General features: G+C 34.4%; 1 protein-coding gene across 3 annotated transcripts in view; it reads left to right on the plus strand.

Moving 5' to 3' along the window:
* The window catches only part of RNF180 (ring finger protein 180), a 140,078-nt gene that overhangs the window by 15,707 nt on the left and 96,483 nt on the right, over positions 1-27,888 (plus strand). For 2 of the 3 annotated variants that reach the window (XM_033111097.1, XM_033111096.1), the window contains exons 2-5: positions 10,102-10,236; positions 19,144-19,239; positions 20,838-21,797; positions 25,111-25,146. In XM_033111097.1, the coding sequence (XP_032966988.1) occupies positions 10,102-10,236; positions 19,144-19,239; positions 20,838-21,797; positions 25,111-25,146 (1,227 nt within the window). The remainder of the gene's footprint in view (positions 1-10,101; positions 10,237-19,143; positions 19,240-20,837; positions 21,798-25,110; positions 25,147-27,888) is intronic. The other variant, XM_033111098.1, reaches the window with a different exon arrangement.

The raw sequence follows: 27,888 nt of genomic DNA on the forward strand, positions 1-27,888 counted from the left end.
GTTATATGATAAAAGGAGTACTCCTTTTCATTTCCTGGGGACATAGTATACCAAGCACTTCCAGTATACAACCTTTAGGTGACTAATTATGCCTCAGTCTAATAGCTGCAAATATAGAATGTGCTTTTAAGCAACAACAACAAAAAAAAAGTATATACATATTTTAAAGTTAGCCCCCCCAGAGGGTATGGGCAGCATTTCTCAGTCAGTAGGAGAATATCCCTATTCTGCAGGTCATTTTCTCTCTGATTTTAGTGGTGATTCCCTACCTCCTCCATCCCCGCTCCCAAATCCTGCCAGAAATGAGTATGTTTTTATTGACCTCATACAAGTATATACAGTTAAGGTGTATATATCAAATTTCCTTAAGTAGTTCTGATGTGTTTTTTTTGTTTGTTTTTTTACTTTGTTATTGCAACAAAGTAAGTTTGACAGTAAGTCTTTATTTTTCTCCATAGCATCGTTCCTTCGTAAGAGCGAATGTCTGGTTTGGTTGTACATTAAAGAGGAGTCCCATCTCATCAGCGTTAAATATGCTCCCATGGACATATTTATCTTCAGACCTTCTGCTTGCATCTTTAGCAGATGTAGAGATTGAGATGTTGCATCATTTAGGTGTAGTACCATGGTTTAGAAAGTCAAGGTTGACATAACCCCTTATCTGTAGTGCAGTTTCATTGGCTTTTTCTTTTTAAAAAAAGACCAAAATTTAGAAATATTATTTGCTCTGCGATGGTCTGAACTGGCTATATCAGTTTAGTGTTTCATATTCTAATTAATTATGCATTGCTCTTTTCACACTTTTACCCATTTTACTCTTGGCTTTTTATCTGGTCTTTATCTTGTTCTAATTTTTAAGAAATATACAGATAATTGATAACGGGACTCCCAATTCTTTGGCCATTTCACTTTTTGATTTTTCTTTCTTGTTCACTAACAGATGGATGACTTTTACCTTTTGAGAAATTATGAACTTTTATGCGAGGGCTTTTATTCTATGCTTCTATAACAGGAAAGACAATAATAGCATTCCAATGATGTCAAAATTGAGAAGACTGACTTGGGTTCTTTAGTTACTGTTAAGGAATTGTGTCCCCCTGTAAAAATAATCCATATATTGAAGCCCTAACCCACAATATAACTATATTTGGAGATAGGGCCCTTTCTTCTTTCTGCTTTCTCCCATTTGGAATGAGAATGCTTGTCCCATGCCTTTCCCACTATTTTATTTAGGAAGCACATACTTTTTCTGGTTTCACATGAGATTCACGGCTATAGAGGAATTTTGCCTTAGGAAAGTCATACCTCAGGTCTCACCCATACTTACCCATACTTGGTTTAGATGATACTTTAGACTTGGAGTTGATTCTAGAATACATTTTGGCTTTGGGGGCTGTTGGAATAGGGTGAGTGTATTTTGCATGTTGAGACGTACATGCATTCTGGGGGCCAGAGGGAGGAATGTTACGGACTGAATTTGTCCCCTCAAAACTTCCTACCCGCAATATTATGATATTCCATTGTCATAACTTATAAGAAGAGGAAGAGACCAATGCACAAGCACAGAGTAAGAGCTGTGTAAGGACACACGGGAAGGCACCTGTCTGCAAGCTAGGAAGAAAGCCCTTACTCGAACCTCACATTTTTTGGCACCCTGATCTTAGATTTCCAGCCATCAGAGCTGAGAGAAAATAAACTTCTGTTGTTTAAGCCACTCAGCCTGTGGTATTCTGTTATGGTAGCCCAAGTAAACTAATACAGGTATCATACTGATAAGGTAGAAATTTTTCTTACACTTAAAAAACCAATGTTGCCAAATTTCAAAGGAAGAGCTATTTTTAATTATCTAAATAGCCAAGACAATGGCAAACTTTCCCTTTTTTGTTAAATATTAATAACTTTGAGTAGATAATGCTATTTTAGATATCAAAAATTGTTAATCAACATAATTTATTTTTAGAGCAGTTTTAGCTTTTAAAAAAATTGAGCAGAAATTATGGAAAACTCCCATTTACTCCCTCTCCTCCTGCACAGTTTCTATTATTAACATCTTGTGTTAATGTGATACACTTGTTACAATCGATGAATGAGTGCGATGTATTATTTTAAAATCCTTAGTTTACATTAGGATTCACTCTTTGTGTGGTATTGTTTTACAGGTTTTAACAAATGTATAATGTCATTAATTCACCATTATAGTATCATAAACTATGGTTTTACTGCCCTAAAATTCTATCTTCAACCTATTCATCCCTCCTTCTCTCTTTCCAAATAATTAGATATTAATATATAAAGATGATGAAATAGCTGGAAAACACTAACCTAAAATTGTCTTTCTATACTATTTGATAGAAAATTTAGAATATTTCACTTTTAAAGTTGTGTGAATGAAATACAATAATAAAAATCTGTTGTCTGTCAAAGGCCTTTATGTTAGATTTTTCTATCTTGGCCCATTCCCAGCTGTTCAATAGTTGGATTCTAAAAGTTTTCTTTAGCATTTAACTAATCTTTTGGTGGTGAAAGGGGCTGGAACTGTTTATCCACATATAAACTGGTCTTTAATATATTTCAGTTTTACAATGAGAGAGCAGCAGAGACACATTCCGACATCTTCCCCATTCTCCAGTTGTTCCTTGGTGGTGGATAAGTAGTCCTCCTGTAGGCAGAGGTAGGAAAATACATCTCTGATTCCTTGTCCCATTGGAATTCCTTGACTTCCACCTATCATAAAAAAATGACTTTGTATCCAGGGACCAGATAATGAAAGTTGTCACGGTTGACATCGCTCCACACTGAGTATTCTTTACCCCCTGTTTTTAAACAGAGACAAGCAAGGGGTTATATAAATGGTGGGAAGGGTTACCTAGACACACACAAAAAGACTAACTTTGAAATCACTGCAAATTTTTAAAGTAATTTTTATGTTGAAATAAGATTCACATAGAAAGCAGATCACAAGTGAATAGCTTGGTGAATTTTCACAAAGCGAGCACACCCATGAGTACCCAGAGAAACGAATAGTACATTACAAATTAGTACATTATTAGTACCTCAGAAACCTACCAACTACCACATTAGCTTATTTTTTAATTTAACACTGTGTCCCAACAGATTTATTTGAGCAGCACAATATCCTTCAAATAAGGATAATAATGTGGAAAAATATTTTCGATGATTTCATTCTTACCATGTAAACAGTGAGAAATGTACATATAGGGGTGCCTTTCCTCATTGATAATACCAGAGTATTGAATGTAAGTCCAAAAGCTGAATTTAAACATTTTAAACCAAATACATATACCAATATATGAAAGTTTTATACACCAAGTAAATGAAAGTGATACAGTTGAGATGAAAATCAACAGAGTGATCTATGTGGTAAGGGAGCAAAGAAATATCACATCAAAGGTGTAAGGATCTGTGTGTGTGTGTGTGTGTGTGTGTGTGTGTGTGTGTGTGTATGTAATATAATGTAGGTATTGTTTATCTATAAATGTTTTCTCCTCAGTATCAGGGAACAAATTTGCTCACCATTGTGATTTATATAGTTCTAAGAAGATAGAAACATTTCCAGCCCCAAAAAGAAAAATGGTGTCATGTGTTATAACAGGACTTGATTTCTTGCTCACTTATTGACTCTTTCCAGTCCATACACCTCTTATTTACTTTTCTTCTATTGTGTTAGCTAATAGCTGTAGTATAAAGTTAAATAATACAGAAAATAATGAGCATCGTGGTCTTCTTTTGATCTTGATGATTTTCATGGAATGCTTTCAACATTTCTCCAGCTAGCATTATAATAGTTAAAGTTTTAAGTAACTCCCTTTTAATCAGGTTAAGGAATTTCCTTCTATTTCTAGGATACCATGTATTTTTGTTTTTTAATCATGACTAAGTGTTAAATTTCACCAAAACTTTTAATTTTCATCCTTTAAGGTGGTCATGTGTTTTGTTTTGTTTTTCTTTTAATCTTTTAGTTTGCTGACTATATTGGATAGTTTTTTTTCAATTTTGAGCCATCCTTGAATTCCTGGAAATAATCTTATTTGGTCAAAATGTATTTTTCTTTTAATTCACTGGTGGATTTGGTTGCCTAATATTTTATTTGGGATTTTAGCATCTATTTCATAAATATATTGGTATATAATTTTTTATACTCTCCTTGACTAGTTTTATATCTCTTTATATAATTAACATGTCAAGGTTATATTTGTGGAACTAGTCTTCCTTTTATGTTTTCAGAACCATGAAATTATATTACTTACAAAGATCATTCATTTCTTAAAGGATTGGTATAATTTGCCAATCGGAGACCTCGGTGTGTGGAATTTGACATATGACAAATGCTGATATTTTACCATAAAAAAAAAAATTGGTAAATTGCAAAAGGTCGTTGAAGGAATGAAACTTCTTTATGGAGGTTATAATTCCAGTAGTTGGCTTTATAGAAAATTTCAACCAAATTTGTTATAAATATAACAAATATATAAATATATTTCTCCATAAGGACTCATCTATTCTTAAATATTTTAAAGGATGTTGGTGGGAAATAAGATTTTCATAGGTACCACTTTTGAGACAGCTGTTTTGCATAAAGCAGCAGTTCTCAAAATGTGACCCTTGGCCCCTGGTGTCTCCAAGACCTTTTAGAGAATCAGCTCAGATTCTTTTGTTGGTAATACTAAGATGTTATTTGCCCTTTTTTGTTTGTTTGTTTTTTACTGTGTTAACATTTTCATTAATAATACTCAAGCAACTATGAGTAAAACTGCTAGTCCTTTGGCAGAATCAAGGCAGTGGTGACAAACTATACTAGTTGTTATTCTTCACTGCCATACACATGCAGTTAAAACACTATTGAAATAGTTACTATTATTGATTTTATTAAATCTTTACTTTTAAGTCATATATTTTTAATATTCTGTGTGAAGAAAAATGGGAAGAATGTGTAAAGCATTTCTGCAGTACACTGCAGGCTGATGGTGGTCTTGAGGCAAAGCCCTTGCTCAGTTGTTTCAGTTTAGAGCTGACCTGTCCACCTTTCTATGGCACACCATTTTTACTTGAATTATTGACAAACTGCTTATTCAGACATGACTATTTGGCAATGTTTGTTCCAAGTGATAAAATTTGATCTTTAAACAAAAATTAGCATTTTAAAAAACTTGTATTCACCACCAGGAGCTTGACTATTACCCAATAATTAAAGAACTTTTGCTGAGATTAGTGGTGATACTAACAAATGTTGTTTTTTTGATGTTTTGTAATGAAATGTGAAATGTGTCTATTTGGGAGATTTGCATAAACTCAGCAAAACATTACTTTCCAAATGGCCACTCCATTGAGGAAATACCAGAAAGTGACAGGGATATCAGAATAGACAGTAAAGTACAACAAGAGGAAATCTATGAGCAGGCAATATGGTGTATAGCAAGCAGGTTATTAGCAGCTAGTGTGGTCTAAGAGACCAAGCGTGGAACAGGAGATAAGAAGGTTATCATGACAAAGACTGTGACCTTGGTGGGAAGAACTCGGGTCTGGGGAGAGCACTTGTTCTTAGAAAAATGCATGTATCTGATCTGATCAGAACAGGTTTGGGGAGAAAAGCAATATAAAACCTGCAGTTCGTAAGCCTTATCAGCCTTTCAGTTCCACTGCAGTCATATGAACAGTCATATCAGAATTTTAGTTTGTTATCCACGTCTGTTGACTCAGAACCCAGTCCCCCTACAGAGTCCCAGTATTTCTGGGCATTGTGAGGCTCCCATATACATTAAGGAATAAGTTCATTTTCATGTTTTGTTGTACTGTTTCCCAAGATAACCTGGTTTCTGCTCTTTCTGTCTGCTTCAACAGTTCTCTAGTCCTCAAGTCCTCAGAGTGTTAAAGCCACCTGGTGGGTGCTGCCTCAAATTGTGTAGACCACATCAGAAAACAGAGTTTTAAGTTGTTTACTTATACTATTCCCTGTCTTCCTGAACCTGTTTGGGTGCTAAGTTGAGGATGGATTTGAGTTAGCAGCCAACAACCATGCTGTATTTCCTTCAAAGACTGCCATCCTGTTTGTAGGTTCCTTTATCACGTTTGACTCCTTCTTTTAATGTAAGTTCTCTGACAGAAGCCATCTCTTCTCTCTTATAAATATATTACTGTTGGATAACCTCCAATTCTCCTTTCAAGCTCAGAACTGTATAGACATAACTTTATTTCTTCCCTTGGTCTCCTCTCTTCCCTTGCAAAAGGACTTCTATTTGGTTTGCCCCACTAGTTGGCCAGACATACTTAAAACTTAGTATTGGAAGCACACATTTTGTAAGCTGAGCTCTCTGTCAGATCTTGTTCATTTGATTTTAACAAATGTTTGTTGAGTGTCTTTTTTGGTGCCAGGTACCATGTTTGATTGTAAGAATACAAAGTTGAATAGTGCTTTTTAGGAGTTCACAGTTAAATCAGTAAGACACAGATATGCACAGGTAAGTGTATGAGGTGTGATCAAACAATATGGTGAATGTTTAAATTTGAAAAATGTATTACAGTAAAAGACACATTGCCATTAATTTCCCTCAAAATACTCCCCCTTGCTTCAAACACACTTATTCCATCATTCTTGCCACTTTCTGAAGCAGTTCTGGAAGTCCTCTTTTGTGAGTGTCTTTAGTTGTGCTGTCATGGCTCTCTCGATGTCCTGAATCATTTTGACTTTGGGGAAGAGCCAGAAGTTGCACAGTGCCAGATCCAGTGAATAAGATGCATGAGGACACACCATAATGTTTGTATTTGACAGAAATTTCTTAACATATAGTCAGGAGAAAGGAAAATGATATTACAGGAAGAGAGATCAGCAAATTTAAAAGAGGGAAAGCAGGAGAAGATAATTTTAGGGAACTGCACAAAGATCTGCATAGTGTTGGTGTGGAGTGTTTTTGGAGGGGGGGGGACACCAAGAAGCAGTTTGGTGTGAGCTTTTAAAGGGTCAAAGGTCGGGTTTTTTTAGAGAAAAGATTAAATGATCTTTTAATTCTCCTTATAGAAAATATTGCAGTTATTGTTCTAGATTATACAAGTAGTCAGGAGGGTTAATTGATAAAAGTAGTATGACTAAAATTTTAAGTTTTAAATGTATATGGTAAACGTCTTTTTTTTAAACATTGTACTTTGAGATAGTTGTAGATTCAGTTGTGAATTGTGCATTATGGATTCTCAGAAAGACCCTGTCCACCCTTCATACCATCGACTTTATTCAGATTTCACTAGTTACATGCACTAATTTGTATGTATGTTTGCATGTGTGTATTTAGTTCTATGTAATTTTATCACATGAGTACATTCATGTGAGCGTACCACAATCAGATACAGAACAGTTCCATCGCGAGAGTCCCTTGTGCTACCTACAGGACCTGTTTGACTTAGGAAGGAGCTTAGACTGTATCCTGTAGGTTGGTGTCTCTCAAAGTGTTGTCTCCAGAGCACCTGTAACAGAATCACCTAATGTGCTTGTTAAATATGCTGATTTCTACCGTAGAAACATTGAAGTAGAATCTATGAACGTGGCCCTGTGACCTACATTAAATAAACTCCTCTGGTACTTCTTATACCATACCTGTGAGATGACTTTGAGCTGACCTTGAACGATGAGAAGGAAGCCAACCATGCGGAGACCTGGGACAAGGAGGTTTAGACAAACACCGTCCACCACCATGTTTTCCTGAAAATAAGACCTAGGCGGACAATCAGCTCTAATACGTCTTTTGGAGCAAAAATTAATATAAGACCGGGTCTTATATAACATAACATAACATAGCAATATAACATAATACAATACCAGCTCTTAGATTAATTTTTGCTCCAAAAGACGCATTAGAGTGGATTGTCCAGGTAGCTCTTATTTTCGGGGAAACACGGTAGGAGTATAATACAACTCATATATGTAACTTTAGAAATTCTTCTAGCCACATTAAAAAGTAAAAAAAGAAACAAATGAAATTCTTACACTATATTTTACTTAACTCTATATATTAAAAATATTATTTCAATAAGAAATTAATGTAGAAACTGTTAAACTATTTAGCATTCTTATATTCTACTAAGTATTCACACTCCAGTGTATATTTTACACTTACTGTGCATCTCAGTTCAGATTAGCCACATTTCAGGTGTTTAAGAACACATCTGACGAGGCTGCCATGTAGGGCAGCACAAATCTAGACTGCCAGTACAAAGGCCCTAAAGGAGATTAATGTAGAGATGTGCATTTAACACCTGGAAGTTGACTTTTGGCACACTAGAGCTTTGGAATGAGATCAAAACTAGACACATAAATTTAAAAGTGATTTATATGAAAGAGTTGTCACACACAGGATGCTTTTCAGTGATTTGCAGTGAAGACTTATTGGCATCACCTACAGGGCTTTTTCTAACTGCATGCTTGTGCTCCAAGATGGCATGGAAAAAATCTTGGGGGAGAAGTAGAATTGGGGAGGTGTGTATAGATCTCAGGGAGGGGGAGCACATAGGCAGTTATGAAGTTTCTCCATCACTGATTCTGATATGACCCCTCCCTGCAGTCCGCACTCCTGACTGAGACCCACTGGTGGTTAAAAGGAAGATAAAGGGCGATGAAGCGAGAGGTGCTAAGGATATGGAGAGGTGAAAGGAGTGCTAAAGACGTTAAGTAAAGGGGGGGCTTCAACAATGAAGAAAACTACCTCAAGCTGGAGGAGGTTAAGACATTTGCAAATTTATATACTATGGATAATCATTGAGGACAAGGTTTAAATAGAGTGGTTAGCTGGGCTAAGATGGGTTCTGCTGCCTCGCTACCTGAAGGTCAAAGCTAGATGGACTGCAACAGGGGCATGCTATGCCCTCCCAGGCAGAGTTCCTTAAATCCTTCCTTTGAAGTTGCTTAAGGTCCTCTCTTATAGTCCTTATAAGCTGTTGCATTTTCGTTAGCCATTGGTGTAGTAGACCTCTGTTCTCATCCTGACCACACTATAGAATCACCTGGGGAACTTTTTAAAAGTACCCATTCCTAGCTCTCTTCCCATCTCAGAACAAGTCAAAATTTCTAGGGGTGGGGCCATAGCATCAGTATATTTTAAAGCTTCCCACATTATTCTAATGAGCTAAGGTAGAAAACTATTGATATATAGCATAGTGAGTACTTCTATGACAGAAAATAAGTTTTATTCATCATTGTGCCCCCAGAATTTGACTCATTATGTAGCATATGGTTAGCTCTCAGTAAATGTTTTTTGAATGAGTGAAAAATGAAAGCGCTGACAAATGAGGAAATGTGGCTGGGAACAAGACAGGAGGCTCTTGTGGGTAGCTTAATAAATGAACATTTTCTTCCTTTATAATGAATAGTTAGCAGACAAATTATTAAATACACTGCATCTGTTTTGGAATTCTTACCTATTAGTATGAAACTGTTTTTGTAAATTGGTCTAAATCACAGTATTGATATAAAATCTCAGGTATAAAATAGACTAAAAAATTGCTGGGCTATTCTCGAAGTCTTTGTTTGACTACACGTACCACAAGATGTAGAGTAGTTAACTGTTTCATGAGTGCAATATACAAGATAAATTTTTGCATTCAGTAAGAGATTTTTGCCATACATTTAAAGTAAATAAGTTTCAATTTTCACAAAATTTACTATAACACGGTATCCTATTATATTTAAAATTTAATGCTGTGGGTATTCAAAATATCTTATTTATAGGAATATTTATAGTTCTTTATTATGACTCTCGTCAGGCCACTGCAATAACTTATTTGACACTTCAGCAGTTGCCTTTTACCACTTTTGGTGAGTAACAGATGAAAAGAAATAGACATAAAATGTTCTGCAAAAATAAAACAAGCTGGTAGTCACTCACATAACGCATCACATAATAGTTAAGTGGAATTTCAATGCCAGACATAGTTTATAGTGTGCTCCTAACCTAAGAACTAGTTACTGGTAGGCACCTCAATAAATGATGATTCTCTTCCCTCTGCTCCACACGTAGCTAATGCTGTGGAAAAGGTTTAGAAAATCAAGTTTGATGTGATTCAGTTTAACATTCTAAAACTGAATTAATTTTCCCACAGATGAAAAGAAGTCAAGAAGTGATAACTAAAAATCATAATCAAGAAGACATTCATATTCTGCGTTGTTGGAAATGTAGAAAATGTATAGCATCTTCCAGTTGTTTCATGACATATCTTGAGAATCAGGTGATTAAGGTAAGTCCTGCTAACTCTAATCTTCAAATATTTTCCTAGGATAGGAATGCCTTGGCACACCCACACATGCGTGCATATTCCTCCACACCTGACTGAGCTTTTAACTAATGTTACTTGACCCACTGAAAACACTTCACAGTGGTATTCAGAAGGCATCACACCTTCTACACTTACAATTAATTTTACCTTTAGCTGCTAACATTAACATGATCTTAAAGTTTTAAAGTTTTAAGTGCAATATCACAGACATACGTTAAATACGATAATAATCCATGTTTGTTTTATCCTCACCATGAGTGAACCTTAGTCATCACCACAGTGAAATTCAAGACACTATCAAGAAATGGAAAACCTGTTATATAGTAGTATTCAATATGGGCCTTGAAAAGAAAGTTCATGTATAATTTAAAAGTCAATAGGAACACCTGAATAATATTCCACAGTGCTTATTAACGAATTGCTTTTGTATTTAACAAAAATAAAATCCCTGAGCTTCTCTAAGAGCAATATGAAAACAGCAATATCAGAGGTGCCAAAAGATAGTAATACATGGTTTTTACAGGGAATTCTCAATTCAGAAGACAGAGTTGCTACCCACCTATTATTAGTTTCTTCCCCTTCTTAAAGAGACACTCAGTTTTTGTTGTTGTGTGTTTTGTTTTGTTTTGCCTCAGCCACATTTAATCATGGTTATTTCCTCCCCCTTCTAATATCTTATTCTCTGGGGCCATTTGTGTTTTCTATGAAATGTCTTCTTCTCTGTTTTTCTGTTAGGTAGTTTTGTTTTGATTTTTGGAAGTTCTTTATGTATTCTAAATACTAATCCTTTGTTGGTTATTGTATTGCAAAAACCTTTTGCCAGTTTATGTAACTTCTATTTATTTCACTGTGCTAGCTTTTGATGAACAGAAGTTCATAATGTAGATGAATTTATTAATCATCTCCTTTATGTTTTGTACTTTTTGTTCAAGAAATTCTTCTATACCCTGAGGGAAGTTTTTTTTTCTTTTTTTCTGCGGAATGCCAAAGTTGAGATAGGCAAGATCCCTTCTGTGTCTCGAGCAGCAGGTTTATTTCTCATTCACTCCTATACTGAGATTAAAACCCAGCTGTATGTAGGGGTTTCCCTTTAGGGTCTCCCTAGCCTGAGGAAACCCTGTACTTTGTCACCTGTCTTCTACATCCCATGCAGACAGAAAATGGATCTCAGAACAACAGAGAAGATCAGGAAACTGGGAGAAACAGTATTCTTAGCTGTTGGCTCCAGGACCACACTTCTTTATCCCTGAGCAATGCCAGAAAATGGAAGTTTCACACACTGCCTCTCAGCCCTCACAAAAGTAGGAACTAGATGCTGCAGAGTAACCAATTACCTCCAAAATCAAGCTTGCTGGAAGAAACAGCACAAATACAGTCATCACTGCTGCTTTGATAATATTAAGCAGGTGTATCAGCTTGGTGGAAGCTAGGTCATGTGTGGAACTTGAGCTGTAAGGAAATCTGGGACATTCGAGCTTTAGTTTTCCAGCTACTGGCATGTTGTAAAGCATGTGACAAGGAATTTAGAATGGAATTTTGAAACAATCTACAATATCTATAGGGGGAAAAGGAGGCTCCTATTCTACCTTCAAGCCTGAGACACATGAAATGTGGGCAAAAGCCAAAATCAAAAGCCAAATAACAAAAACAAATAACAAAAACCCTGAAAATATAAAAATAAAGTAACATAACAGAAATGGTCTCCATTTGTGAAGTCAGGAGCCGTGGGAGAGTGGTGACCTCAATTTCAGTTATTCAGTCAGTTTTAATACACTTTGGACATGTCAAGTTTATGAGGCCCAGAGAACGTTTAAAATAGAGATTTTGGGGAAGCTGCTGATTCTATGGATATGGAATTCAAAACAGAGAACTGAACTAAGTGGGGGTCAGCACATGTGGGTGGTTAGTGAAGCCTGGAGAGCAGGTAAGATCACCATGCAGTGTGTGAATGAAGTGAGGAAGAAGAGGGCCTAGGAACATTGAAAGGATGGAAAGAAGAAAAAGAATCTCACAATATAGTGGGGAAAGTAGCGAGAAAGATAAGACTGAAAAGTAGGGTACAGTGTTAATGAAAATCAAGGAATGTTTTGCAGAGAGAGGGGTTGGTTAGTACCCTCTTTCCCTGAAAATAAGACCTTGCCGGACAATCAGCTCTAATGCGTCTTTTGGAGCAAACATTAATATATATTAAGGTCTTAATAAGACCGGGTCTTATATTAATGTTTGCTCCAAAAGACGCATTAGAGCTGATTGTCCGGCAAGGTCTTATTTTCGGGGAAACATGGTAGTGTTGAATGTCACGGGGAGATGTATGTATGAGACCCATCCTGCTTTCCGTGTGCCTGTGGTGCACTGCACAGTTCCAGGGGGTGCTAGTCTGTGGAAAATGCCCCCCGGATTTGTACAGAGTTGGCATGCAAGCTATATAGCTGTATGTGGAGAACTTGAATGAGAACCAAAAGTGTACATTGTTTTTAGCAAAGAGGAGATTATTGGTCAACATTCATTATAGTGTGAGAATTGTAGCGGCAGGTACCAGATTCCAGTGAGTTGAGGAAAATGCAAGTTGAGGAATGGTCTAAACTTAACTATATAAAGCATTATAATTATTTGGTTATGGCTCTTTCCATTACCAGGCTGTGAAGTGTTTTATCTTTGTAATACCATTGCCAAAACAGTGGTGGCCATAAATATGATTAATGATTGTTGAATTGGTTATGGATTATATACTTCCTCCTTCACCTCTTTGGCTAGATATCGTGCTCATTGTCTCTCTGGCTTTATTATCCTGGCAGTATCTTTCCTTCAGTGAATATAATATTGAAATAAATTATATTTTTATTATTACATTTTAAATATTTTTATGTTCCTTTTTCATAGTGTCAGCATAGGGACTGAATTGTGTCCCCCTCACCCCAAGTGCATATGTTGAAGTCCTAAGCCCCATATGACTATATCTAGAGGTGGGAGGTAGGTTTTCAGGAGGTAATTAAGAGTAAATGAAGTCATAAGGATGGGGTCTTAATCTGATAAGAGGCCGTGGCCTTATAAGAATGAGAAGACCTCTCTCCCCACACACCCCCCCCATGTGAGATATAAGGACACAGTGAGAAGGCAGCCATCTGCAAGCTAAAGAGAGCTCTCAACAGGACCTGGACATTCTGGCACTTGGACCTCAGACTTCCAGCCTCCAGAACTGTGAGGAATATATGTCTGTTGTTGAAGCCATCCAGTCTGTGGTGTTTTGTTACGGCAGACCCCGCTGACTAAAACACAGCAGGTCCTGTAATAGGCACTGGAAATTCAGAAAACGGCAGAAGAGAGATGTTAAGTCCTTGTGAAGCATTAGGATAGTGGTCAGTCTAGATATTAAATTTTTAGCTGTGTAAGTGTCAAAAGTGGAATGTATAGGGAGCCATAAGAATAGGATACAGACAGAGGATTGGACCTAGTTGTCAGGGGGCACTTTTCTGAGGAAGTGACTTATGTAGAGATAGGTGGATGAGTATTGAGGGCAGTACAGGAGGGAGAATGTTCCAAGCTTTGGCATTCGCATGTTCAGTGGCCCTGTGGGGGAGAGAATGTGGTGTATCAAGGGAACTAGAAGATTTCCATGATTGGAGTTCAGAGATCAAGAGGGAGTTTGGCAAGATTTGAGGCTAGAAACATGGGTATTGGTTAAATCATTTATGGTCTTAGAAGCCAAATTGAGGACTTTGATTTTTATTCTAAGAGCTCAGAAGTCACTGAAAAGGAGTTACATGACCATTGAAATTTTGGCTATATTGTGAGAAGTGAATTCGGAAGGTAGCAAGAATGGATGCAGGGAGGCTGTCTACACTTAAGTGAGGCTTTCAATTATTTTTTCATTCATTCTGACCTTCTGAATAAAAAAATTTCCCCCTTGAAGTACATTCTGAAAGTACGAATAGAAAAACCAGGCAGTGTAATAGAATTTAGTTCTGTTACATTTGTAACACTTTCAACATCTAATTAATAATGTTAATGTAAATGACATTTTTGCCTGATCTTTTTCCTCTAGTCTTTATAGCTGCAGTAGTTAAATAATATAGTTGACTCACTTTTAACAAATTAGCTAAGAGAATGTTAATTGCTAACATTGGAAATGTTAAGTGTTAAACATTTCAACACATTATTAATAATATTAAATTGTTTGTCAACTTTTTACATTTAACCTTCTGCTTAATTAAAAACCTTAACTCTATCATCAAATAACAGAAAGATATGCATTACATTTGTAACTTTAAAATTAAATGAAGTTCTTGTACACAGCAACTGAATACATTCTCCACTCTTAAAGGAAAAAAACCCAACAGAATAAAAATGCATTAGCTCCACCTGCTGCTTGAACAAATTATTTCATTTGTAAAATATTTTGTCAACATTTTATGTCAGCATTAAATGAAATTGTCTGTTAGTTACTTTTTCTTCCCTTCCGCCTTGTCCCACATTATTAATTAGAGACATGAATATCTGTCTAGTAAGAATTTTTTAAATCCTAATACAGTTTTACTAATTTTCAGTGTAATTTTTTCCCCTCAAGGAGATAACCTGTCGTGCCACTACTTTAAAGGCTTTAAATTTCTCAAATCAGGTTGCTTCCATTTAAATCACTCATCTTAAAATACATCCATTATTACTTGTTTTATCACATATATTTGTATGATTTTTTAAGTGACTGTACACTTATAAACTGAATAGTTTGATATGTCCTATACTTTACCTAGAAAATTATATTGGAAGTAAGTGTCATTAATAATTTTTTTTCCTAAGGCTTTGTATTTGTAAATACAGGTGAAGTAGTTGGCAGCCTTGTTTATATTTGAGGTTCCTGGTTGTCTTTGTAATATCTAAGTTTTCAGAAAAGGAAGCGAAATACTATATACAGTCTTAATCCAATCCTTTATGCTCCTCTCACCTGTATTAATTGCTGTAACTGATTTTCCTCTTTTTTGTTGACATGAAAGTATGCTTTAACTTTTAACAGTTGAGAGGAAAATGTGTGCTTGCTTTATAGTAATAGTTCTCAAATGAAGGAGATTGGGTTGGGGTCACATATCAGAATCAACTGGAATTTCTTCCAAAGATATCTTTCCGCTGTATAAGTTAGTGTATTGTTTTGGGTTAATTTAAAAATAAGTTATGTCCCAGGTTTTTGTTTGTTTTGTAAGCTGAGGGAAGAATAGTAGTATCATGCCTTAAAACACACTCAGGATAAATATGTAAGAAAGTTGATTGCCCTAAAAATGATAGCATTTATTTGGTATAGGAAGCTTAGTGACTGAGGACATGAGTTCTGAAGGGAGACTTCCTAAATGGAAATCCTTGATTTGCTGCTTACTATGTGACCTTGAACAAATAACGTATAAGTTACTTAATTTCTCTTGTTTCAGTTTCCCTATCTGTAAAATAGTAAAACTCTTCAACAGTGCCTGGGCATAGTAATCACAGTACAAATGTGTGTTACCTCGTAAAAATAAGAATAAATACATTATAAAACTTCCTTCACTTACCTAGAACTATGACTCCAATGTTTATTGTCATAGGAATGTCCATAAAGCATCTCTAGAATTTATCATATACAGTGGTTTCTTAGTGTCATGATCAGTTTTATGTGATTAAATATAAAGATCACTTTCTATGGTTAAATGAAATAGTGGAATATGCACAATGAAATAGCAAAATGAGAAAATAAGTAGAAGGTACCCCCACATAGTCCTTGGCATGTAAATAAGTTTCTTCACTCCCTTTGTATGGTCAATGTTGTGTCCAGTAGTCACTCAGTATTGATAGGTTGATTGCCATTAACTTATTCTTACATTAATATTCTGTTATTCTTTGTACCAATGTAGAAATATTTATTTATTTATTTAGCTCTTGCATAGACAGAGAACCCTGAAAAGTCAGGAAAAAATTTAGAATTAATAACAAAGTAAAGATGACTGTATTTATTTGTTAATTTTAGTTTGTATTCTCTGAGAGCCTGTAAAAAATTCCTTAGAGTTATATTAATCTGCATTAAGTGTCAGCCCCTAATTGAGGGCTAATGTATTATGCCTATGGAGAGTATTCTATTCTTCAAAAATTTTATCCATACCTTCATTTTTTTTTTTCTGAGGCAAATTGTTTGGGTAAAGCTATACTGCTTATTTTTGTGTCACTCCAGTCAGTTTCCCCAGGTTCTTTAGAAAGAAAATAGATTTGTATAGTCCATTTAAATTTGTTATCATGGATCTTGGCTCATATACAACTAAATTGTTAAGAATTCAGATTTTTAAATGAATTTTTTCCTAATACTATAGCGAGTTAAAACAAGCACACTGTTATCAATGTACATTTTTGGCAGTTTTCAGTAGTTTGAAGAAAATACAAACTACACGGCCTAGGGAATGATTGCAGTTAAAAAATACCGGGAGTGCCAAAATATATACACCTTTTAAGAAATGTTATCTATGTATTACTTTTCGAAGTTGCATTGAATTACGGTAGCAATGTGTGGTATGACATTTGCTCAAAAGATGGCTGTTAATCAAATGAATGCTAGTGTCATTCATTGTATTACAACTTTGATACAGTTTTTTCCTTTCTTAAAATGTGTGTACATTTTTTGGCACCCTCTGTATATAAAATTTGTTATAGAATAGGCATTTTTTCATTCCCGAAGCATTTATTAAGTACCTATTATATGTTGGGCACTTTCTTGTGATCTGAAGGTACAAAGAGGACTAAGATAGTACATGCCGATGGAGCTTTCCAACTAAAGATTTTATGATTTTCAAGTGTTTCTTGATCACTTTTTTAAAAAGATATTTTTATTAATTATTTTTTAAAATCAGTTTTATTATGGTATAATTTACATGTGATGAAATGCACATTGTAGTAAGTTTTGACAAATGTTTACATACTCATGTAACCACTGTAAGATTCAGTCTTTTCTAGTTTCTTATAAATGTAGTCATATAGCATATATTCTTTTATGTCTGGGTTTTTGTGCTCAGCATAATGTTTTTGAGATTGGTTCATGTTGTTGCACATATCAGTAGTTCATTCTTTTTTATTAGGCTGGTGCAAAAGTAATTGCGGTTTTTTGCAATTATTTTTAACGTTTTAAACCTCAATTACTTTTGCACCAACCTTATATTACTGAGTATTATTCCATTGTATGGATCCCATAGTTGTTGATCCATTGTGTGGATGCCATAGTTGTTGATGGACATTAGGGTGTTTGTAGTTTTGAGCTATAGTAAAGATTTGCTTACAAATCTTTATGTAGACATATATTTTTATTTTTATTGGTTCTTACTATAAATTGCTCTATTTCATTTTGCTCTGTCTCAAGTAAGCATAGGCATAACATTTTAAAGAAACTGACCAACTTTTTTCTAAAATGACTGCACTATTTTGCATTCCTACCAGGAATGTAAGAGAGTGTGAGTTCTGTACCTTCTTTGTCAGTGCTGGTATGTCCAGTTCTTTTTCCTTTGATCTATCCTCAAGAGTGATCCATGTGTACTTAAGAATGTGTATTCTATCATTTTGGGGTGGAAAGATCTAAAAATATGGATTAAGTCCATTTGGTCTAATATATCATTTAAAGCTGATGTTTCCTTACTGACTTTCTGTTTGGATGTTCCATCCATTGCTGTCAATAGGTATTCCCCTACTATAATTGTGTTTTTGCCAGTTACTTCCTTTAGGTCTATTAGTAATTGCTTTCTATATTTTGGTGCTCCTGGATTAGGTATATATATATATATATATATATATATCGATAAGTGTTATGTCTTCTTGATGAATTGCCTCCTTTATTATTATAAAATGTTCATCTTTGTCTCTTGTTACCTTTTTTATCTTGCTAGTTTTACCAGGGCATGTATAATACTACTTTCTCCAGCATTGCCAGAATCAATATTTTATTTTTATTTGAATCAACTTTTAAATAATTTTTTTAATTGTACAAGTATAATTCAATATATTGACCCATTAAAACAATTATGATAACATTAAAATCTGATGCTGGGGAAGAGGAGGTGGGCAGGAGCGGTACCCTCCCCCTCTCCTTCTCAGTCAACACTTTTCTGTCATTTTGTAGAAAGAAATTTTATAGACTCAGAAGAGACCTTAGCAGTTACCTAGCAGTGTTTTACAGGTGAAGAAACTGAGACCCAGAGAGGTAAAGCAATTGGCCTAAGGTCACATAGGTAGGAAAGAGCCACATATCTCTATGTTGGCTACCCTGCATTTTTCTGACATGTTGGGAAGCCATACTGTGTCAACTATACTCACATTTATTTCTACAAATCTACTTTCAAAAAGCCAAAATTGTCTCTCTTGAAATTTTTGTTCTTATACAGCTAAAGTTTACTTGGGGCTTTTCCACCTGCCTACTCAATTGCCTATTTCCTCCATTCTCTTGCACGTTTATTGAGCTTCTTGATAAAGAATATAGCAACTCTTATTTTGTCATTGGTAGAATCAAGATAAAATCAGAGCTTGAAGGTGGGTGGGGAAAGTTGTCATGAATGGTACTACTTTTTCTCACACATAGAAAAAAAGGATCGGGCACTAGATTTGTCCATTAAGTAATTTACTGTTAAATTTTAAGTTTAATTGATGAACTCAATGAAATGGGAGCCTTTTTTAAAAATTCACAGGTGGTTATTCCTTTTTTTTTTTTTTTTGTCTTCGTGGGTTTGTTTTTGGAGATGGGAATGAGGAGAGAAGGGCAGTGTGTATTTCCTTCATAGCTGAAATTGAATTTATATTTTTGTGTTTCACTGAAATATGAAATTTGTGAAATAAATTCTGAACTGGTAATAACTTATATCATGCATTTTGATATAACAGGATAGACATGATTCAGCTGACGATCAAAATATTTGTCATGTGTGGCACATGAATATAGAAGCCCTTCCAGAATGGATAGACTGCCTAATACAAAAAGTAAGTTCCTAGTTTCAGAGTAAAATTAGGCATATAGTATCTTCAGAATGTCTTTGTCCTCCTTGTAGAGCTATTTTTCTTGGATGTATTCTTTTCAGAGACATGAAAGGATGTATATGTAACTCTTGATTACACTTACTGGCTTCTTCATTATTACTGGAGTGTTTCAGGTACTCTTCCATCTCAGAATTTGCACTTGTTATTTCCCGTTGCTTGAAAGCTCTTCCCACAGATACTCACCTGTTCCCTCATTTCCATAGGCCTTTACTCTCAGTGAGGCATTGTCTGGCCAACCTACCGTCCTCACACTTCCTTTCTTCCTTCTCTACTTTATATACCTATCTATATTTTACACACACACACACACACACACACTCACACACTATAATATATACTGCTTGTAAATATGCATAAGTATATGTTACATATATATGCATTATTATACATATACTCACATATACATATATACACACTCACCCACACATACATATATGATTTACAGATCTTGTTAATTGCCTAGCTCCCCTACTAGAATATAAACTCCATGAACTCAAGGATTTTTATATTTTGTTCATTATTGTATCTCCAGCACCTAAAACAGTATCAATGGAGTCAATAAAATATTCTGTGTGTTATTCATGTATGTGCACACATAAAATAAACTGGATAATTAATGACTTATTGGCCCAATAAAAATCAAAATATACTACACTTTTAAGGATCCTTAGTGAAATATTATAAGAGCAAGAAATCATCTTGCTAACAGTATAGTATTATTTCTCACAATCAAAACACTTAAGTCTTAGAAAACTATAAGTAATATGATTTTTAGAAAAATATAGTTGTCTTTCTTCACTGACTAGCTTAACTTTTTTTATTAAACAGTAACATTTGATATTCCTTTTATCCATTCTCACATTGTAATGATTTCTTGGGAAAATGCCAGTGCACTGCTTACAAGTGACCTGAACTTTACAAAATGTATTAGGACACTGTAGATATTCCGTTATCTCTGTTGAGAAGATAATTTTAAGCCAGTTCATTATTAATTTCAAATCTGAGTATAGAAAATACACTATCTGATGTATGCAACCAGTATCTTTTGGTTGTATGTAAAAAGACAAGAAGAGCTTTATTCTGTTGGTTGGATAAAGTCCCTTCCCACAGTGCTTGGTATGCAAGAAGTGTATCAAAACAGATACTTTTCTGTGAGATTTTACTTGCAAATTAAGCTCTGTAGACTGATTGGCTTCCTGGTTCCATAGTGTATTTTTCTTTTCATTAGTTCACGCTGTATCCATATTCAACTTATTGTTTAAGAGACACTTTTAGAATTTTTAGGAGCATTGTTTAGATCGGCATGATGTACAATATATTATTCTAGAACTTTGGAGCTGCTTATCACTATTTATTGGAAAGCTTGTTTCTATTTACTGTTCTGTCTACTAATCAGAAAACAGAAAGCTAACTAGCCTTTTCTGTAATATCGAAAACGTTCATGTGGTCGGCTTGAAAAAAAAACAAACCCAAAAGTCTCACATTCTTTTTGATTACTTTATAATGAAAACATTACCTTTATTTTCCTTTAATGCCTGTAGGCCCAATGGACAGTTGGAAAACTGAATTGCCCTTTTTGTGGGGCCCGTTTAGGGGGCTTTAATTTTGTCAGCACTCCAAAATGTTCCTGCGGCCAGCTTACAGCTGTGCATCTCTCCAAGAGCCGGACTGATTATCAGCCAGCACAGGCCAGCCGACCAATGAGACCATCGCTGAAATACTTGTCACATCCTAGAGTTCCGTCAGGTTGCGACACAGAAACTCTGCTGACAGGTGGCGCCTCCAGAAACAGAAATCATGGGCTTTTAAACATGGCTCAAAATAATAATGGCCCTGGAAGATTAACAGAAGCACTCTGCCTAGAGGTACGGTCTACATATTTCAAGATAAAGAACAAAAAACTGCTCTTCAAAGCATCCGATCCGAAATACCAGCTCTTTGTTCCCCAGCTTGTGACTGGCAGATGCACCACAAGAGCTTTTCATAGAAAATCACATAGTTTGGATCTGAACATCAGTGAGAAACTGACTTTATTACCCACTTTATATGAAATACATAGTAAAACTACTGCCTATCCCAGGCTAAATGAAACACAGCCTATTGACCTTTTGGACTCGCCTTTAGAATCTATTAAAAATAGATGTTCCTTTCAGATTTCATCAAATTTTGATCCTAATATGCTGCTGCAAAGATTGTCGGTGGCTCCCCATGAGACCCAGACACAAAGAGGAGGAGAATTTCAGTGTGGTCTAGAAGCTTCTGCAGTGTGCTCTGACCATGCTAGTTCTAACAACCTGACTTTCCTGATGGACCTGCCCTCGGCTGGCAGGAGTGTGGTGGAGGCCTCGGACCAGGACGAGCACCTCTCCCCTCTGGACTTCCTGCACTCAGGCAGTTTCTCTATGGGTGCCATGAATCAGAGGCTCAGTAAGAGAGAAAGGAGCAAGTTGAAGAATCTGAGAAGGAAACAGCGAAGGCATGAAAGATGGCTGCAGAAGCAGGTAATGTTTAAAAGAGTCTACTAAGAATTCTGGATTACAGATGTTGGGGTTTAGGGAGAGGAGCTAACATTGCATACTTATACATCTTGGTCGTAATGATTTTTGAAATGACATTTCTCTGTAGGTGAACTTAATTATAGTGTATTATAATTGACATGTTTAACCTTGTTGGGAAGTTTTTCTCAATTCTGCTGATATTTTAGAAGAACAGTAATCTCATGATATTGAGACGAGACTGTCATATACATTTTAAATTCAAGTTAGGATTTTATTTCAGGTTAAATTGAAGCATAAAAATTTGTCTACGTACATCTACTTATAATCTAGTGACATTCATGCACTTCCTCACATGTAGCTTAAATGGATATTTTCAAGCAGCCTTATTCAGGGATGTGCCACATGATCCAGGAGTGGTTAACGGTGTTACATTGTGACCCTTACTATAATTTTACAAGAGAGCGTGCTTCTCTATGGTTTAAATTCCTCTACCCATACTGACCTGGTTAGGGGTGGGGTGTATGAAGGGACTGAACAATGAATGTTAGGTGCCAGGAAACCAATTAAAGCCCATGGATGAGGTGCTTATGAAAGTGTGGAAGTTTGAAGACTAGTGTATTTCTATATAAACTTTATTTTTGCAAATTGCCTTTATTATTTACTTGTTCACAATAGATAGTTGTCCTTATTAATCTGTCTGTTGAATATTAAGTGTCCTTAGTGCTAAAATAGAGAAAGCTGCAACTTTACAGAATAGTTCATTCCTTTAAAAACAGTTAAGCAGACTCGTTATTGCTGATGATCCTCGTCATAGACTGAACAAAACAGAATCACTGCTTTGGGTGCTTCAGTAAGGCTTGGGTATTTTTCATCTTTCAGTTAGATAGCATAATAGGTATAATAGGTAATTGTTTAGTACATTTTTGACTTGTTCCTGACAAGACCATTCCAGTTTGGTTTATTTGCAGGTAACGGTGTGACGTGGCTTCAAAGCATATTGTAGAATGTATGAATGAATATGTTTTAGCACTTTTATAATATAATTTATAGTTTAATTTATTGAAGCTGTAAAATTCAAAAATTTTATTGAAAATTTGACCTAAACCTAGATAAATTGGAGATGTTAAATGAATATTCATATGAGATTGGGTGCCTTCAGGGTGGTATGGCCTTAGACAATACACAGATGATATATTACAGAATTGTACACTTGAAATCTGTGTAATTTTACTAACTGTTATCACCCCAATCAATTTAATAAAAATTAAAAATAAAGAATTTGCAACTCTAGAATTCTATAAAATAAAATTATCAGGAAAAAATTCAAAAAAATGAATATTCAGAAAGAATACCATTAAAACAATGTAAAGGGCTCCAAAATAATTCTCTAAGAAATAGAAATGTAAAAGAAGGATGAGAATTATACTTGCATGTATATGCAAATAACATCTTTGCAATTTTAAAAATGTGTTTAATTCTTGGGTTACTTCTGAAAACCTCAGCTATATCATTAATCATTTTTCAGTGTAGGAACACAATTTTACACAGTTTAGAGCAAAGCAAGACCAAATTAGTAACGTGTGTGTGTGTGTGTGTGTGAAATTATTTTTATTCATTCACACACATGTGTTTTAACCAATCTGCTCAGCTAACTGATCAGAATAAATGAGTCTTAGTCACAGCTATGACAGGCCAGTACAGGGAGTGACATGGCAGGATCCTAATGGGTTTGGTTGGTTGCACAGGAGCTACAGGCAAGCAAATGCCCAATGTCTCCTTAGCAAAGAAAATGTAAAAGTGTGCAGCAACATAGAAATAACGTGATTTAGGGATATGATTCTACATCATGGTTTGAACCAGAAAGAAGAAAAATAATTTTTAATCATCAATCTTGCTAATTCAAGCAAAAAGATAAATCCTAGGAAGAGTTACTATTTGAGATAAATTAATGGCTTAGTTATTCAGCTCATTCCATTTTTATAAAGATTAGTAAATTCTGTAAGCATTCATCAAATATCTGTTTGGTATACTATGCCTTTGTGTAATTTCAGTACAGATCCTGTCTTTTTTTTTAATGTGGAAGATAAGCATACACGATACAAAGAAAAAGATTTTGTTATCAATGATTTTTGTTTTTAAAGTTTAGAATACTTGGTTGGAAAATCAAGATTTCTGACTTTCACTTGACATTTTTAATGATATTTTGTGCAAACTATAGATATTTCTGTGGCAGAAACCATTATAGGAAATGTTAATGACAATACAAAACTTTATTTAAATTTTTTTAAATTAAAGTTTATTGGGGTGACAAGGGTTAGTAAAGTTACATAGGTTTCAAGTGTACAATTCTTTAATGCATCATCTATATATCACATTGTGTGTTTACCACCCAGAGTCAGTTCTCCTATTACCCTATGTTTGATCCCTTTACCCTCATCTACCACCATTTTCCCCCCTTACCCTCTGGTATCCACTAAACTATTAGATGGATTTTGAGATTATTATTCTAAGTGAAATAAGTCAGATAGAAAAAGTCAAGAACCATATGATTTCACTGATATGTGGGATATAAAACTGAAAGGAACAAGACAAACACAGAAACAAAAACTGATAGACATAGACAATATTTAAATTTTTGAAGGTTAGGAATATAAATGCGATTGATATTGAAGCAGAAAATACAGCCAGTTTTCAGTTTTTGTTCAGCAAATGTTGACTAAACGTATAGTTTGAGGAAAGACAGTGCTAAGCTACATTCAGCCAGCAAGACTTTTTTTATGCAGCACAGTCTTTTTGGTTTTGTTTTTATTTTTTAATTATCATGCAATAAAATTGATTTATTCTTGGCGTACAGCTCTATGATTTACATAGGTATAGATTCATATAACAACCACCATGATGGGGATACAGTTCCATCACCCCCAAAATCTCACTTGTGCCTTTATAATTGTACCTTGAATTCTTTATAATCACACCCTTGTTCCATTCCTAATTCCTGAAAATCACTAATCTGTTCTCCATTACCTTAGTTTTGTCTTTTTAATAATGTTGTGAAATAATACAATGTTATAAAATTAGAATTATATAGTATACAACCTTTAGAGACTGACTTCTTTTACTCTGCCACATTTGCCTGTGAGATTCAGCTGAGTTGTTGCATGTATCTATAGTTTGTTCTTTTTTATTGTTCAATAATATTTCATTGTATGAATGAACCACCTTGTTGGTGGTTGTTCCACGTTTTGGCAGTTATGAAAAGAGCTGTTATAAACATTCATGTACAGGTTTTTGGGTGAACCTGTTTTCATTTTTCTAGGGTAAATACCCAGGAGTGGGATTGCTGGATCATATGGTAAGTATACATTTAACTTTATAAAAAACTGTCAAATTGTTTTCTAGAATGTCTGTGCCATTTTGCTTTCCAAGCAGCAATGTATGAATTCCATTTGCTGTGCATCCTTACAAACACCTGGTATTCTCAATGTTTTTTTATTTTGTTATTCAATAGATAATGTAGTAGTGGTAGCATATTGTAATTTTCATTTTCATTTTCCCTAATAATATTGAACACTTTTATGTGCTCATTTTTCCATTTGTATATGTTCTTTAATGAAGTGTCTGTTCAAATCTTTTGGTCATTTTTTAACTGGATTGGTTCTTCATGTTTGGTTGTAAAAGTTCTTTGTATGTTTTGGATGTAAATCCTTCATTGGGTATGTGATTTTGTAAATACTTTCTCCCAGTCTGTAGCTTGTCTTTCTATTTTCTTAACAATTTTTATTTCCTATAGAACAAACATGTTTAATTTTGATGAAGTCTAATTTTTCAATTTTTTTTTCTTTTTATGGATCATGCTTTTGAGGTCATATCTAAGAACTCTTTGCCTAACCCTAGCTTATGAAGAGTTCTCCTATGGTTTCTTCTAAGTTATATAGTTTTAAGTTTTATGTTGAGTATTACGATTCATTTTGAGTTAATTTTTTTTAATAAGATGTGAGGTTTAGCTCAAGGTCCATTGTTTTGCATAGATATACTTGATTTTTCCAGCAGCATTTGTTGAAATGATTATTCTTTCTCCATTGAAATGTTTTTGTAGCTTTTTCAAAGATCAATTGGCTGTATATGTTTGGGTCTGTTTCAGGACTCTCTATTCTTTTTATTTTTGTGTCTCTCCCTTTGCCAATAGTCCTTTCTTCTTACTGTAGCTTTGTAGTAAGTCAGAATACTATGTAGTAAAACAGTACTATGATGCCTCCAACTTGATCATTCTTTCCCAGAAATGTTTTAGTTATTCTAGTTCCTTTTCCATTCCATATAAAATTTACAATCAACCTGTTTATATTTATAAAAAATTCTGCTGCAATTTTGATTGTAATTATGTTAAATCTCTATAGATCAACTTGGGGAGAACTGAAATCTTTACTGTGTTGATTTTTCCAATCCATGAACGTGATGTGTATCCCTTTTTATTTAGATCTTTGATTTATTTTGTCAATATTTTGCAGTTTTCAGCATTTAAAATCTGTGGAAGCTGTGTTAGATTTATACTTAAGTCTTTACTTTTTGATGTTTTAATTTAAAAAAATTTTAGTTACCACTGTATATTGGAAACACAATTAATTTTTATTTTGACTTTGTATCTTGTGATGTTGGGAGAGCACAGATCTTTGACATTTTTTACCAGATTTATCCCTAAGTATTCATATCTTTATACTGTTGGTAAATGTCATTGTGTTAATAAATTTTAATTTCCCGTTATTCATTGATAATATGTAGAAGTACAGTTAATTGTTGTATGTTGACCCTATATCCTACAACCTTTCTAATCTCACCAATCAGGAATAGTTATTTTTTTAGTAGGTTCTTTTGGATTTTTTATTTAGATGATCATGTTGTCTGCAAATAAAGACAACTTCTTGCTTTTCAATATAGATTTTTTTTCTTTTTTTTATTATTGAATTAACTATTACATCCAGTACAATGTTGAGTATAAGTGGTGAGAGCAGACATTTGTCTTTTTTTTTTTTTCTGATCTTAGGAGGAAAGCATTGTCTTGCACCATTAAATATGTTAGTTTTAAGTTTTTTGTAGATGTTCTTTATTAGGCTGAGGAAGTTCCTTCTATTCCTAGTTTGCTGATAGTTTTATCATGAGTGGATGTTGAACTTTGTCAAAGTTTCTGCAGGAATTGATACGATCATGTGTTTTCAATGTTAATATTGTTTATCAACTATTGAGCCAGTCTATCATTTCCACAATAAACACCACTTTATTACGTTGTATTTTTATTTCTTTGTATTGCTGGATACTATTTGCCAATATTTTTGGAAGGTTTCTTTTTTGTTTCTTTTGCCTCTGTCTGGAAGGATATTAATTAGTCTGTAGTTTTCTCTATTTTTATACTATCTTTAATTTTGACATCAGGACATTGCTGCCGTTATGAAATGAATTAGGAAGTGTTCTTTCCTCTTCTGTTTTCTGGGAAATATTATGGAGAATCAATGTCACTTTTTAAAAACATATTTGGTAATGAAACTGGGCCTGAAGATTTCTTTTTTGAAACATTTTTAATTATGAATTTAATTTAATAGTTATAGGACAATTCAGGTCATCTATTTCATATTGAGTGAATTTTGGTAGTTTGTTTTTTCAATGAATTATGTAAATTTTTGAAATTGTGTGTGTTGAGTTTTTCATAGTATTCCTTTATTATGCTGTTAATGTGTTGTGTCTGTAATGTTATCCCCTTTTCAATCCTGATAATGACAATTAGTATCCTCTCCCACCCTTCTCTCTTCTTCTTTTTACTTTGCTAGAGATTTATCAATATTGTTGATCTTTCCAAAGAACCAGCTTTGTGTTTCAATTATTTTTCCTATTGTTTTCTATTTTCATTGATTTCTGCTCTGATCTTTATTATCTGCTTTCTTATACTTTGACTTTATTTTCCTTTCTCTTATAAACTTTTTTGTGGTAGACACTTACATTATCAATTGGAAATCTTTTTTCTCATCTAAGCATTTAATACTATAAATTTCCTTTTAATTACTGTATTGGCTTCATTCTCTGACTTTTATGTTGTATTTTCATTGTT

This window comes from Rhinolophus ferrumequinum, chromosome 7 (genome assembly GCF_004115265.2).
Source record: "Rhinolophus ferrumequinum isolate MPI-CBG mRhiFer1 chromosome 7, mRhiFer1_v1.p, whole genome shotgun sequence".
NCBI classification, from domain to species: Eukaryota; Metazoa; Chordata; class Mammalia; order Chiroptera; family Rhinolophidae; genus Rhinolophus; species Rhinolophus ferrumequinum.